The sequence below is a fragment of the Tauraco erythrolophus genome, chromosome 7 (assembly GCF_009769465.1).
Source record: "Tauraco erythrolophus isolate bTauEry1 chromosome 7, bTauEry1.pri, whole genome shotgun sequence".
Classification (NCBI taxonomy): Eukaryota; Metazoa; Chordata; class Aves; order Musophagiformes; family Musophagidae; genus Tauraco; species Tauraco erythrolophus.
The window spans coordinates 22,070,410-22,086,462 of record NC_141471.1 but is presented as its reverse complement, the minus strand read 5'-3'; the positions used below and the strand labels follow the sequence as shown (position 1 = coordinate 22,086,462).

At 37.3% G+C, this 16,053-nt stretch overlaps 1 protein-coding gene across 1 annotated transcript in view; it reads left to right on the top strand.

Moving 5' to 3' along the window:
- Positions 1–16,053, top strand: part of MALRD1 (MAM and LDL receptor class A domain containing 1) — a 272,026-nt gene that overhangs the window by 188,387 nt on the left and 67,586 nt on the right. Inside the window, 2 exon segments of the mRNA XM_086614885.1 lie at positions 1,657–1,814; positions 11,718–11,919. Of these exon segments, the coding sequence (XP_086471011.1) occupies positions 1,657–1,814; positions 11,718–11,919 (360 nt within the window).

Below are 16,053 nucleotides of genomic sequence, written 5' to 3'. Positions count from 1 at the left end.
TTATGTTTCCAAAATCAGCAGAGACAACTTATCAGCATGTGGCTGTAACCATTTCTGTGCTACTCATTTATCTTCCCTTTTCCCTTAGAGGATTCTGCACCTGCTGCAGGAACTGCTCACCTTATCATGAGGAAACTTCTTATCTGCACAAATCACAGCTTTTCATTTTGAGGAAACAGACATCCATAGTAGTTTGTGTTTTTATTGCAGGCTGTAAATGCAGAAGTTTATTCCTCTTGGAAACAGATAGAAAAAACATGCAGAGGTAGAAACTATTGCAGGTTTCCCAGGCAAGCTGTTCCTTGAAAATCAGTAATCTGACTTGCGTTCTTGCTGTTTCTTTGATGCAGTGTAATGACAAAACAACCACCAGCCCTTGGCTCTTTAAGGAGATTTTGTGTGCTTTTCTATTTCAGTTTCTCTTATTTAATCGGTTCCTTTTTTGCCATTATCCAGCAATGGAAAGGAATTTGAAAGCAGTTTGAAATTACCCAGCAATAGAAAGACAAACAAAGTTAATAAAAAACAAGGCAAAAGAAAAACAAAATTAGAGCAAATGCATTTGCAAAATTGTCCAGCTTTGTAATTTACTTGTAAATTAACTGGACAAGAGATATTCACATTAGCTATAAAGGAAAGGAATCACTTGTCAGAATTGCCAACAGCCTAGATACTGACAACCTGTAATGTCCAGAAGTATGTATCAATCTATTCCTGACCCAAATCTAATTCCTTCTTGTTGCAAACTCATTTCCTCTAGTTACTAAGAATATAAATTCACTGCACAGACCATACATACCATTGCAGCAATGTAACGAAGCCTGTGATGCTGTACCAACTTTGTATTAAGCATATTGGCACAACTTTATTTGGAGGAATCTCATACTGGTTTGAATGTCTTACATTGCTTCATCTAGCACAACTTAAATTGACATTACAGATTTCATATGGCTAGAAATGTTTGTGTGAAAAATTTTGCATCAGTTTAGTGAAACTAACTTGTTGCGTTGGTGCTGTCTTTGGGAGAAGATAAGCCCTGTCATTTGAAAACAAAGACTTTTAGTGGTAAATAACAACTGCGTTTCACCTGTTTAACACTCTGCGGTCTGACCTTTTGGGGTGTAAGAGGGAAGCGTCTTTTTCTGCTTGGAATTGAATGATGAATTCTCTTTTATGCTACCTTGTGCCTCTTCAGCAGCAGCTGAAGGATAGGTAAATGTGAATCTTTTGGCCCACTAAGAAGTCTTAGGGCTTTGAGATATTCCCTACTGTTATGATGCATGACAGGGAAATTTCCTGGGTAAGAGCTATCAGCATTCTTGACTCCTGCAATGTCAATCTCCAAACTGACTCTTAGAATCTGTGAGCGAATGTTTGTCTTTGCAACATGTTTTAAACTTGTTATTCAAATACAAATCAAGTATTTACACACGGATAAAAAAGGCAGAGTGAGCTCTGAGAAAGGTTATATTAGCACTGTACGTAAAAACTAGAAATACACAAAGTATTAACATGGAGGATGTCCGTGCAACCAAGGTAGGGTATGTGCCTATATGGTAAAAGATATCAGTGTCTGTGTGTGTGTAAAAATGTTTATGCTCTGAAGCATCAAGTAATATTGCAAAACTATAAATGTTTTTTTATGTTTTTATTAAGGCAAAGGACAGCATTTTTTATATGTAAACTCATCTTCCCAGAAGGAAGGAAACAGAGCGAGGATCGTTACTACCAAACTCTTCCCAGCTAGCCTTGGAGTCTGTAGAGTTCGGTTCTGGTTCTGGATGTTTGCTTCTAGGCAAATAGGAGTCTTAAAGGTAAGATAAAAAACACTTCTACTACATCATCACATATTAATATTTGCTTTAGTAGTATTTACATTTCTGTGTCTAGAATGAGCAAGATCTCAGAGCTTATATTAACAATACTTCATCACGACTTCACTGCAGTTGCATCTATATAAAAAATTTTTGTCAACAAGATCAAGTGATGATACTGTTTCAGTTTTAATTTCACTTGAAGTCCTTTCACTACAGGTGTAAGAATTAGCATTGCATGTTTGACTACCATACTTAAAGCCTACCAAAGATCAGCATAGCTCTTCTCCACAGAATTCACTCTTTAATATAAAATAGAGGCAGTTTCCAATGATTAGGACAAAAACCAGACATGATTTAAAAGAAAAGTTTTAAACATTAATGTCACCACGTATGGAAGGTGTTTGATTAAAATAACTGGTAATAACACATTTAACCATATTAGCAATTATAGCTCAAGCTTCCATGAAAATGTCTTCTTTCTGTTTCCCAAGCATTCTTAATGGTCACACTTTTAGTTGTTAAGTACCCTAGTAAAAATGCAAGCAGTGATGTGAACCCTTGGCAAACTCATTTCATGTGGCTCACTGAATAAACATGCTACATATTGCCTTTTTTAGAGGTCTGAGCAAGACTGCTGTCTGTGGCAGTTTGTTACATTTTGAAAATTCAGGTTATGTCGGTTTTACATCAACTGAAGTTTGATAGAACATAAAAATTTGTGTATACTATTAAACTTCTGAACTAAATTAGTCTATGTTAAAAGTGAGCAAGAATATTTTTGTGGTCTTGGACCTGGAATTAAGTCTGGAAGTTTAGATCACTCTTTTTGTACTTATTCTGTTTGTATTTGGCATGATTCTTTACTGTAAAGGACAACCATAGCACCATTCTATGTGATTATGGTGCAGTTCAGGCTGGAAGGGCCTCAGGAGGTTTCTAGTCCAACCTCCCGCTCCAAGCAGGGTCAACTACAAAATCACACTTGGTAGATCAGGAATTTACCCAGTCGAGTCTTGAAAACTTTCGTAAATGGAGACTACCCAACCTCTGCCACTGCTCAACTGTCCAGGATGAAAAGGTTTCTCCTTACATCCAGTCAAAGAATAATATTACATTTCATTTCACCTTTTGTCTATCTTTTTTGAAGTATTTTTTTTTCAGGATAAGATTTGCATCTCAGTTTCATCTCTAGCACGAAGTTCATGGAGGCTCTGAATATTTCTGTAATCTTAATTTCTAATAACAAAGAAAAAAACTTTATTGTGTGAAGTTAGTGTAAGCAGCAGATACTTTCACTTTTCAAAACAGTTTTAAATGAATTTCAAATTAAGTTGTTTTACTTTTAACATGTCTTTCTCTTAAGTGAATAAAAATGCTCATAATATATTATTCCCGAAGATACTTCAGTTATTTAAGATGAATTTTTAAGGACTGTATTCATTCTTGTAATTTATTATCTGAATATATCTTTTAAAATACTCCACCATGTCTTCAAGTCCATTCTTTCCAGTTTCCATTATTTATGTGTCTACATAAATAAACTTTACATATTAGATTAATAAAACAAAATAGGTAAAGGTCAAGAGCAGGTCCAGGTTAAATTGAAATAGAAGGCAAACGGCATTTGCTTCTTGGATCTGTTAGCAACTGAAATCATTGAATCATAGAACGGTTTGGTTTGGAAGGGACCTTAAACATCTAGTTCCAAGTCCCCTGCCATGGGCAGGGACTTCTTCCACTAGGTCTCCTTGCTCAAAGCCTCATCCAACCTGGCCTGCAACATTTCTGAGGATGGGGCAGCCACTTGTCTGGGCAACTTCTCCCAGTGCCTCATCACCCTCAGAGTGAAAACTGTCTTCCTTAAGTATAATCAAAATCTGCCCTCTTTCAGTTTAAAGCCATTATCCCTTGTCCTATCACTACATGCCCTTGTGAAAAGTCCCTCTCCAGCTTTCTTGTAAGCCCCCTTTAGGTACTGGAAGGCTGCTATAAGGTCTCTCTGGAGCCTTATTTTCTCCAGGCTGAACAGCCTCAACTCTCTCAGCCTGTCTTCACAGCAGAGGTGCTCCAGCCCTTGGATCATCTTCGTGGCCCTCCTCTGGACCCGCTCCAGCAGCTCCATGTCCTTCTTGTGCTGGGGACTCCAGAGCTGAACGCAGTATTCCAGGTGGGGTCTCATAAGAGCAGAATAGAGGGGCAGAATCACCTCCGTCGACCTGCTGGCCACACTTCTTTGGATGCAGCCCAGGATATGGTTGGCTTTCTGGGCTGCAAGCGCACATTGCCGACTCATGTTGAGCTTCTCATCAATCAGCACTCCCAAGTCCTTTTCCTTCAGGCTGCTCTCAATCCATTCTCCGCCCAGCCTGTACTTGTGCATGGGATTGCCCCAACCCATGTGCAGGACCTTGCACTTGGCCTTGTTGAACTCTATTATGTTCTCAGGCCCACCTCTCCAGCCTGTCAAGATCCCTCTGGATGGCATCCCTTCCTTCTAGAGTGTCCACAACACCACACAGCTTGATGTCGTCAGCAAACTTGCTGAGGATGCACTCGATCCCACTGTCCGTGTTGCTGACAAAGATGTTAAATAGCACTGATCCCAATATCAACCTCTGAGGAAATGATGAGATTATCTATTTGTTTAAGTTCAAGTGTCCTGGACATTACAGCATGCAAGACTGCAGACAAGATTTTTTTTAAGGAATTTCTGAAGTTTTTGAAGCTTCACAGAATTCATGAAATTACTGAGTGAGTGGATGTCTGTGGCCTATGTGCGATTTAAAAGGCAGACAGCCAAATACACATGGCTTTTTAATTATTTGGGTTTTTTTTTTTTTTGCATTTCAAACAGAATAGTTTAATTAAATGTCACTACCTTCAATTTCATAAAGAGATCCATAAAGAAAATTCTTAATCCCACATACGTATAAGGTTCTCTGTTTATGGCTTTGCCACATGTACCCTTTATGTAGAAACATATAATGATATTCATAACAGACTGAAGTACTCAGCAAGAAATTATCATCCTATCACAGACTCAATTTAACCTCATGGATGTTTTGCTTTTTTCTATCAAGCTAATAATCTATTTTGGCATCAACTGTCGTTATTAAGTCAAGAATATAAAGGAACAAAAAAGAAAAACAACAAAACCAATAGCCCAAAACTTCAAAAGCAACAACTCTGTGAAGATTTTTGTTCAGGTTGCACTGGAGGTGAAAAAAGTCAAACTGGAAGTCTGAATAATGTGTTAGAATATAATAACATCACTACAAAACCTCTTGTTATAGCTGTTATCAGAAACACAGTTATCTGGTCAAGTCTTAATTGAAAAAAAAAAGGACTGCAGAGATAAAACATACTGAGATGTGTGATTAAAACAACATAGAGGGAATCTGTTAAAAAGAAAGATAAAAATAAAGAATGTCTTGATACAAGAAGCAGGTGTGGTAGAAGTACACAAAATAATGTGAAGTTGTGGGAATAATCCCATTTTTACCCAGAAAATTAACCGTTCACAGATAATAGAGAAAAAGGTATTAAAAGTGCTTCTCTTCTGTATTCACAATGCACATTTGAATTGCAGAATTCTATTGTCTATGTAATTTGTTCATAGGGAAACCAAAGGCATAGGCTATTATTACTATCTTTAAAAAAGACACAATGTTTACAGCAACTCTTGCATTAACATAGAATGGATGCTTTTCAAAAGAGATCTGAATACTAATGCTTCGGGACATCAGTCAACTACTAGCCAACAGGAGAAAAAGTTGCTTCATAATGACTAAGTACAAAACCACTAGCTTTCCTTAGCAGTATATGGTAACAGCATTTGAGAGGTGAGTTATTCAGCACTAAATACATGACTGGTCTAATATATCAGTTTATATGCTCAATCAAGAATAGCTCTTAATATAAACAATTTTTACTGCATTATGATGCAAATTTTAAATTTGAAAAATGCTTTTTTTTTACTTTTTTATGATCATTTAATTTCATTTAATGAAGCAGGAGATATTTCGGCAAGAAATGGAGGTTATTTTCACATCTGTTTTATTCAGTGAGGATCCTATTGGTCATCTGTCAGAGACACAGAAAACATTCAGTTTTCAATAAGCTTCAGCATTCTGTCTCTGTTTACTACAGGAGCTTCTCATACAATTGAGAATTAAAACAAAAATTCCCTATGTGATAGTATAATTTTAATATATCCTTTTCTTCCTTGATATTTGTTGATACTTGTCGCTCACCAGCCTGGGCTGCAGCACCAGGGATGCTGTTGCATCCTCCGCAGCCAGGAGGAAATGGCCTGCCTCTTGTAGGCAGGATAGGTACCTTGAGTTGAGTAGTTAATTAGTAGTAGTTCATTATCTCTACTCAGTCCAGCTGGGTAAGAATAATTGGTGCCATAATTCCCCCTTTTTGTTTTACTATTTTTTGTTTTCACAAAGGCTTTATGGGTGAGCAGAGACCCGGCCCATTCATCCAACTCCAGCACGCTTCCCTCCTGCAAATACCACGTCAGGGCTTGCGGCTTTACCTTCTTCTCCGAAGGACTCTCGCTCGAGCTCCCGGCTCCGGCTCTTTTGGCTCGGGCTCTCGGCTCGGCAAGGGAGTCGGGGCTTCCCAGGGTCTCACGGATGTATCACGTCAGGGTCACCAGTTTTTGCTCACCAGCCTGGGCTGCGGCACCAGGGACGCTGTTGCATCCTCTGCAGCCAGGAGGAAATGGCCTGCCTCTTGTAGGCAGGATAGGTACCTTGAGTTGATTAGTAATTAGTAGTAGTTCATTATCTCAACTCAGTCCAGCTGGGTAAGAATAATTGGTGCCATAGATACTAGCAGAACTGGAGTGTAGCAAATTTTGGTATGGGATCGGTGAACGTTACTAAAAATGACTTTTTTTTTTTTATTACTTCAAACTCATGTTTAAAGAAATAAAGAGAAAACAGGTAGATAATTTTTTAAGAGCTTCTCTATTGTGGCAGTGAATTGTGATATAATTTTGCTAATCTAGTTTTTGTGTTTTAGAGAAAAAATTTAAGTCTGCCTCTGATGTAGCTTCAGCCCAAGGAAGATATGCAATGACTGCCAAGGAGTGTAAGGAGTTCAAAGGCATGGTCTTAAGGTTGTAGAGCAGAAAATATAACATCATTATTCAATGGAGCCTGTGGGAAGTTTCCTCAGCTGGCACAAGTCTCTCATGCTTAGTGAAATGAAAATACAGGTTGTCTTTCATAAGATTTTCCTGCTCCCTTGGCTGGTGATTAAAGACTACGTGTTGGGAATGATGGGAGAGTACAGATCTATCTTATCATGCATCATTCAGATCTGCATTGACTTCTTGGTTATTAGTCAGTTAATTAACCTTCCAGATGGAACATAGTACCTTCCAGCATGCCAACTGCTAGAGTCAGGCAAGATCAGGAAGATAATATGTTACCTTGAAAAATCAGCATGAGGGTACAGGATAGCCACATGAGTTGTAACTGCTGATGACTAAGTAGACAATAGCAGTTTATATTTCATGCCCTTCAAAAGTAAATGCACTTTTCCCAGCCCCAAAATGAAATAGAAGTTGAAAAAAGAATTCAAGAGTTTCTAACACACAGGACATGCTGTGGAGAGTTAGAACTGAGTCATGATTTTAGGGCAGGGAAATGGGATTTGCTGAAGAATGCTGTTCACATATGGACTACAAATGAACCAGCTGGCAAAGGCACCTTGGAGAAAGATCAAGAAACAAGTATAAAAGTTGCACTCACACATTCATCTCATGCAGATTATCCTGCTAAATTCTTCTAAAAATCACCATGAAGCGTGTATTGAGTATCTTCACTCCTGAGCTTTTCACTCTGCAGTGAATGAAGTGATAGCTCTATTTCTGTTGGTTTCTATTCTTCATGATTAAGATTGTGCATGCAGTCTAGAAACAGTGTGGGCACAGAATGCCTACACACATTGACTAGTTCGTGAAATACATGCTTGTTACTTTTAAATTAAAATGATGAGATTTAGCCCACAACTAGGTCAGTATTAGCTGGAGTGCAATCTCCCCAGACTGACAGATACAGAATTGTTCAATGAGACTTCACTACAGGTTTTTTATTTTCATTACATGCCAGATAGTGGGATTCATCTTGCTAGCTTTTTCCTCTTTTGCATGTTAAATTGTTTCCACTACCAAGCTAGCTTGTACACAATTCAGAGGATGTTTTGCAGGAAGGTGTTGGAGCCTCTGGAAGCACTAAGCACTACACAGCTGTAGCTCTCCAGGGCTCTAGGGAGCTCATATCCATGAGAATTTGCCGTACCTTTCATGGGCTGTATATGTTTACGCAGTCCAGCAAAAATCTTGTATACACAATGTACTTCTTGTATACTGTACAAATATACAAGAAGTATACTTGCATACAATCTTGTATACTAAATGTGCTTCCGCACCCAGAAGATGCTTGAAACTCTCAGTGCCATGGGTAATCGTGAAGAACACAGTATCACATCTTATAGTTGTTTCTTCACTTTCTGTGGACACAATCTCTGAGAGTATTAGATCATATCCGCAGCTAAAGGAACAGACTTCCTGGGCTTCTTATCTTTCTGAACTCTGTTGTAATCTCATTTGATTTAGCATATATTTTAAATTATGTATTTTTCTTTTAGAAATTTCAGCTAAAATTTTTTGAAAATGTGTAAGAACACAGACCTCTTCCTGACATAGTTATGGATAGATAAAGATTTGGAAAAGTGAAGTAAAAATTGTCGTGGTTTAGGCCGCTCTGGCAACCAACCCCTACACAGTCGCCCATTCACCCTCCCCCAGCCCCAGGGATGAGGGAGAGAATTGAAGGATGAACGGGAAACCTGTGGGTTGAGATAAGAACAATTTAATACAGATGATTTAATACACAGTGTAGATGCTCACCACCCCCTCTTGTGCGAAGCCCGTCTCGTCCCGAAGCTGCAATCCCAGACGAACGTGAGGCCCTGAAATAGAGAAGGGAAGAGAGAGAGAGAGAGAGTACTCCGAGAGTGGGAGTACTGGGGAGGGGGGTGCGGAGGGGGGGGGACCAATAGAGCAAAAGCGCAAAAGAGCAGAAGCAGCAAAAGTGCAAAAGGCCCTTCTTTCCAGCTGTCCCTCACTTTTATACTGGGCATGACGCTGCATGATATGGAATACTAATTGGCCAGCTTGGCCCTCAATCTTGAGTTCCATCACAAATCACAAGGGGAATCGTGTCCCCCTTGTCCCAGCTATGCTCCCCCCTTATCCCGCCGTGTTTCTGCACTCCAGCCAGAACACGGCACACTGAAAAGCCCTTGGAGTTTCACTTCCAACCACAAACACCAGCTTGCTATCAACATTCTTCTCAGAGCGAGTCTCTGAGTAAAACCAAAACACGGAGCTCTTCTACTTGCTAAAAAGGAGAGCTAACTCTGTCCCAGCTAAAACCAGGACAAAAATATTCAGGAGTACTTTGGCAGAAAGTGGGATTGAAGCATTTCTCCAGGAGTGTACATGAGAAATAGAGCAGAGCTGGGAGCTCACCTGAGATTTCCTATGTGCAAGTTTAGAGATTTACAGTAAATGCTGTCAGTTTCCACAGGTTACCTATGTGCTTGTTATGAGAAATCATACACCAGGTTTAAACTTTAGTGAAACCTAACTGAGGATACAGCCACACAAATTGACACAACATATTAACTAATTCACAGTAATTAAGTATCTGTATGCCGTTACTCTAAGGTACATATGAGTTAAATCTCAAAGAAAAGAGAGACTATGCATATAAAACTACCTTACATCTATGAGAACAGCTGATGTCATCACAATGTTGCTTTTTAGACCCAGTTTGACTTGGTGCCACCCCAGATCCACTGGCCAGTATATATACAACAGGTTTCATGATGGATTTGTTGTTTGTACTGAGCTGCAGGGTTGTTCTCTACATACAAAAAATAACTCCAAGCTCCATCTGAGACCAGGCCTAGTATGGACATCATGTAATTTCTCTGCACGTAGACAGAACTGCTCAAGCAGGCAACATGCTTTGAAATTTTTGCTGTGGAAAACTTCTCCTACCAACCTGACAAAAAGGAATGGAAAAAAAACTGATTTTAAACAATGAGCCAGTGTTTAACTGTCCTGTTAAAAGAGACTCTAGTACTGTCTTCAAATGTTTTTGATTCTCCCCCCTTCTCCAACAGTTAGTTAATTGTGCAGCTGTGAGACTTATCAATTGAAAGCAATAGTATCTCAATATTAATCTTCAAAAAGTAGAAAATATCATTGCATGATACCATAATAAGGGTATATAAGGTATAAATAATAAAGGTATATAAGGGTAATAGCTAAAACCACCCTAACGCTACTATATGCTGTGAGATTCTAGATGTCTGAGACTTATATTTCATGATTGGTAAAATAGTAAACAGTTCCAGGAGCACATACAGGTGTTGTAATATATTCCTAACCTCACATGTAGATTTATTCTAATTAAAGATTTCAAATTATTAAGGCCTTGGAGCCTAATAATGTGATTACACAGATTTTTTTTTTTTTTTTTTTTTTATGAGTTGAATAAGCTATTTCTTCTCAGCACCTGTCCTTTTAGCCCTGCAAGATGCATGCTTTTAAGAAGACAGTGACAGTGGATATTGCTGTTACACAGTCCTGTAACCAAACATCAGGCTTGACAAAATTAGGTCCTGATTTGGATTACTGTATGTCAGTCTTCTTGAAATTCCACTCCTTCAAAAATGAAATAACATGCAAGAGTGTTCAGGCATCAGAGATATTTTAATCAATATACCAGCTTCTATAAATTATGTGGTTATGATGCCATTTGGGTTTTTAGCTTGTTTGACCCACCAAGTTGGCTGGGAGAGGCAAAGTTATGTAGTTATGCAGATCATTAGTACAGGTTTAAGTTTACAAGTTTCTTGGGTCTCAGGTTTTGTGTTCCATCATTAAAGTGGGGCACTAAAGTGGGAAAATGAGCCCACGGGTCACTGGAAAATTAATCTAAAGTCTTAAGAGAAGGATGCTGTTAAAAACGATCAAGATAGGATAATGATTAAAAAAATCAGTCTTTTAAAGAAATAGTTATTATCTGGAATGGCTAGAATATGCTTGCTTACTTTACTTCAGTTCTTTGTCATTATTTCTGACCTGTTTTAGATTCTATAAAGGATTTTAGACACCTGAGTGGGAAGAGCAACTACTTGCGTAATCTCTAGAATTTCCTGAGCTTGATATTAATTCATCCATTGTGAGTTAACTGTGAATTCATTAATTCTCATTCTTATTGATTTCACTATTTGATTATTTTATTATTCATTATTTATAGCTTTCCTAAATATGCTTGAGCTAATTTACTGTGACTGCCTGAAACATTGTATTATAAATGGTTGTACCAGACAATAGACTTAAATCCCTAGATGCTAAACCTTTTGTTTATATCTCTAAAATCTTCACCCAGTCTATCAACTATAAGCAGGTCATCTTTTAGAGATTAAAAGATATCTCAAGATCCTTTTCAGTCTTTTCTTCAATGTTTAGATGCATTTGGGTTTAAGTCTTCGCTCATTAGCTTCTATATGTCAGGCCAAGATTGTCTGTAGGTTTTCCTATTAGTGATTGTACTAGCAGTTCTTTTTATTTTACTGTATTTTCATAGTAGCTTTTTATTTGCAGCTGAACTGACATTGGCAAAAGTATGCAGTAATATTTGGTCATCACCTACAAGGTGTGGGTTTGAACCATATCTCAAAGGGCCAGTACTACCCAGGGAAGTGGCTGCACTACTGGGCTTGTGCTATGTTACTCTTGCTAGCTACACTTCTCTGTTGCTTAAAGCTGATTCAGTTGCATCTCTTGGATTTCATTGTCAACAGGTATATGCAGCTGAAGAACATGGGATGGATATTCTTATGTGGGCTTCTAGTAGAAATGAAGAAAACAAATGGATGTATGCAAATGTAGTCCTCTCCAGTAACAGCCCTTTCAGAGTTGTCTTCGAAGCTGAAGTAGGGTGGGGTGAACCCACAGAATTTGCTCTTGATGATATTTCTTTCACCCCAGAATGCATTGATGGAGGTATGCTATTACACAAATCTATATAATACATGTTTTCTTTTCAGAGGGTAGAGGAAAATTGTGACATTTCATATTTCGATGCATATCACAGTTACAAAATCTGGAATTTTTTCTTTTTAAATTATTACAATACTGCTATGCTTTTATTTCAGTCCAAAAAATGTAGAAAAGAAATGGGAGCAGCACAATCACACAAAGTAGTGTGTTTTTCAAGGGAAAGAAAAATGTATAAAGGAAAGAAAGATCAAATTAACCATATATGATCCTCATGGCAAATTTTTAACTAGCTCATGTTTTCCTAAGGGAAAGGAGCCATTATACCTATCAGAGGGATTCCTATTTGTTGACTGAGTGTGGTATCTGAATAAAGATATTTGCCCATGGACTGTAGAAGACAATGTTGTGTTACTAGCAGTTGAACATATGAGTAATATTAGTGACTCAGAATATTATCATCATTGAGGGCCTGTTAGTGTTTTCATGAACCAGACTTTAGAGGAATCTACCATCACTCAACTGTATTGGTTTTCTCCTGTGTGAAAATATTCAAAGAAGGCCTTAATTTGGGATGGAAGAGTTTTATGAGTGTCAAAGTGGTTCACAATTATTTAAAAAAGAAAATGATTAGGTTTTTTATCTTTGCTCTCTTCATAAAATATCTCAGCAGTATAGCAAATTTACCTTGCTGCCAGGCTCTTTGCGAATTTACGATCTCACTTCTGCTACACAAGCTAAGTGACTTGAACTGTGTAAAAAAAAAGTTAAATTCTAACACCTTATAATGCCATGTTTATTCTGCAAGACATGCAGCGGTTTACTCTGCAAATTAGATATAGCATATGGAGCAGTATCGGAACCAAAAAAAAAAAAGTATACGTGCAAATACAGATTCTGATAGGAATATTGGCCATTCCTAATTTTGAAGAGTCAAGAGGGAAAGAAAAACAAAGAAACAGAAAGCTTTTTGTGCAGATCTTCATTAAAAAGGAACAACTAGGAATGATTGTGGTTAAATAAATGCCAATACAGATGTTATAAAAATGTTCTTGAATAGCATTTATTTTTATTTATACAGTTCTTATTTTTCAGATAGGATAGCCTATGTATAAATTAGTTTTCATGCTGTTCAAGAAACTGGAAGTTTTTTTAATTGTGAGGACTAAGCAGCTCCTTGGAGAATTAACTGCATGCTGATTAAGGCTTAAAGTGAAATAATATGTTCATGCAGGTGGCATTTGCTCCGTCTCAAACTGAACAAAATTTTTGTTTATTTTCTCTGAATAATTCTGCCAATAGGCTCAGGCAAGCACTATTTTGAAATGTTCTTCAATGAGCTGCAGACTATGTACATAAACAGATGTTTGTTCTGCCCTTATTATGTTAATCACCTTTGTTAACCGTACCTTTAGAATTACTTAGGCAGTTTTCATGCATAATATGTAGTAATAGAGAGGAAAATTTTCAATTTATGTATTTCAAATACCTGTAATTAACTGGAAAACATAATTCCATATTCCAACAATGTATATAAATCAATTTTCTAATTTTGATGGAACTTACACTTGGGTAAATTTTTATGAACAAGCATGATTTGAGAGAAAGGAAAAAATCTTCCATGGAAAATGTATGTTAAGAAATCCTGAAATAATCATAACTGTAGAAACAATGTAATTTTTATGGAGCAACATTTTCTAATCACCTTATTTTCTCCAGAGATTTTCCTGTTGTAGAATACTTCAAAGTATCTAACTTGTATCACACTCTGCCTGCCTTACAGATATAGCATATCATAAGGAAAGCCTTAAGAAAAATTGTTAGCTTTACATTGGTTACTTACGGTTTGTTGGATAAGTCAAAAACTAATACCTTATCTACATGCAATGACCTAAAAATAAATTAGTCTTAGCTGGTCATCTAGTCTCTTTGTCCAGCTGCAGAAGAGGCAGACATCTTCAGGAGTCAACTTATACTCCTTTGTATGGTAGGCTGGCCATCAGCCTGGAATTAGTTCTTACAAGTCTCAAGACTTAAACAATGGAAATAGTAGTTTATCTTGCTCTATTCTGTACTATATCATTGTTGTCTTGTCTGAAAAAGAAACAGACTTTTCTTTGGACAGTTGGCATGTTTAACTTAAATGCAGGATACTTGTCTTTTTATTCACTTTTATGCTGCAGACAATTTCTATGTATTTTTAATGCTGATTTCTAGAGGTATAGGAAGGATCTATACGTGATTTTTTTACAAAACATTGTTCTTTATAAGTCTATTCTTTATGTTCTTGCAAGAATTGCATAAATTATACTACCCTAAAAGCAGTGTAGGCAAATCTTCTGGTACAGCCAGAAATAGATACTCAAGGAAATGTACTAGAACGAATGAAGAACATAATAAATAATGCCCTCCCTCAATCTTTACCAATCTATGTTAATCTGCTTCAGAGACTTTCTGAAGCTCTGAAAATCATGTTTTCTGATAGCTCTCAGACAATTTTTCTTCTATGAATTAGCCACTTCTTTCTGAATATACACAAACTTTTATTTATTATTGGAAAATTATTTATTATTTAGTTGTTACTGGAAAAACATTAGTTCGCAAGCCTTGGTTGCAGGAGGTCTTTTTCATGGTTTTTTAACTCCCATCACATTGCATCCCTCTCCCGTGCTCATCATGGGATCATCTTCCAATCCTTTGAATCCATTACTTGGAATTTGAGTACAGAATATTCTATCTTTACCACTTTTTTTCTTTGTACCTTCATTCATAACCTTTAGCTTACATTAAATGTGCCATCCTAGAGCCATCCTCTTTGATCCTGATGTTTCAACAGTTCCTAATTCTACCAATCCACCTCTTGTCCCTCACTTTATGTGTCATCTGATTTCAGGAATCCTGTTGTTACATTCCCCACACATTTTTTGCCTCCATCAGCCACTCCACAGTTGTATGTGAACCTTAGCAATTCTCCCAGTTTCTTTTATCATCCATTTTCCTCCCCCAGTTTTATAGTTGCTCTTACTGATATTCCAGGTGTGTACTTCTCAAAAAAACATAAAATTGTCTAATGGAAGACGATCTCCTCATGAGTTTGTGACTTGATGTATAATCTCCTTTCTAGACAAAAAATGGTATCTAGATGCTGTTACTTAAGTGTGCACTGACTTTCTGTTTTTTCATGTTTTTGTACTGTCCTGGGAAGAGTCCTATCCTAACAATCCTTGCTAACCAAGTAGGCCAAATCTGTGCTTGTGAAGAGGCAAGAGAACTACACAAAATCTGTATATTAAAATAAACCACAGTAGTTTAGGAAGAAGAACCTATCTCTGAATTTTAATATTGTTCCTGACAAAGAGGAGGTACTTAGGAGTAGGTGCTATTTTATTACTAATAATTTTTTCTGAGTAACTACTTTGTTTGTAAGTTTTGTAAGTTTTTTGTTTGTCAGTTTGTAAGTTTTGAAGATATTACCTGCAAATAGTATAAAATCACAGCTCTGTAGATATTTAAGCAAAAACACTCTCCTTTAACAAAAACAGTGGGAAAGTTTACCTACTCAACCGCCAGTCCTGCTTTGATTTTGCTCATTATGTTTATTCAAAGACCTAGCTCAAGAAAGGTGTATTACCTGCAATACAGGTTTTCTGTAACACTCTCCATTTCAGAAGATAGCTTTGCTGCTGCAGATCTTTTTCCTCTCACTGTATCATTATTTTTCATCTTGTCTTTAATTACTTTGGGTTTCCTGAGGCAACATGTTCAAAACAGAAGCAATCACAATTTAACTTGTTGGGAGCTGTAAGCGATAAAGCATTACCAGCAGCTCTAATGCAGCTGAAATTTTTATTTGGTTTTGAGTAGTCAGCCCTCATTAGCCATGAGAGTTTCTACAGATCCAAGAATACTTCTGAACATTTAAACAAAGTGTGGTCAAGCTACTCCCTGGCCTACTGCAAAAGTAACTTCTAGCTGATGCTTGTGCGTGGAGAGAGCTGCAGTGCTAGCTGGCAGTGGCACAGGATCTAGCTTAGTTCAGAGTCAACTGCTAAATCAGATGGACTCTTGCCACTTTTCAAGGTCTTTTATTTTCTATTAGTAAAGGTGTGTGAAGCAATTATTGCATCTTAGTGATCAAAG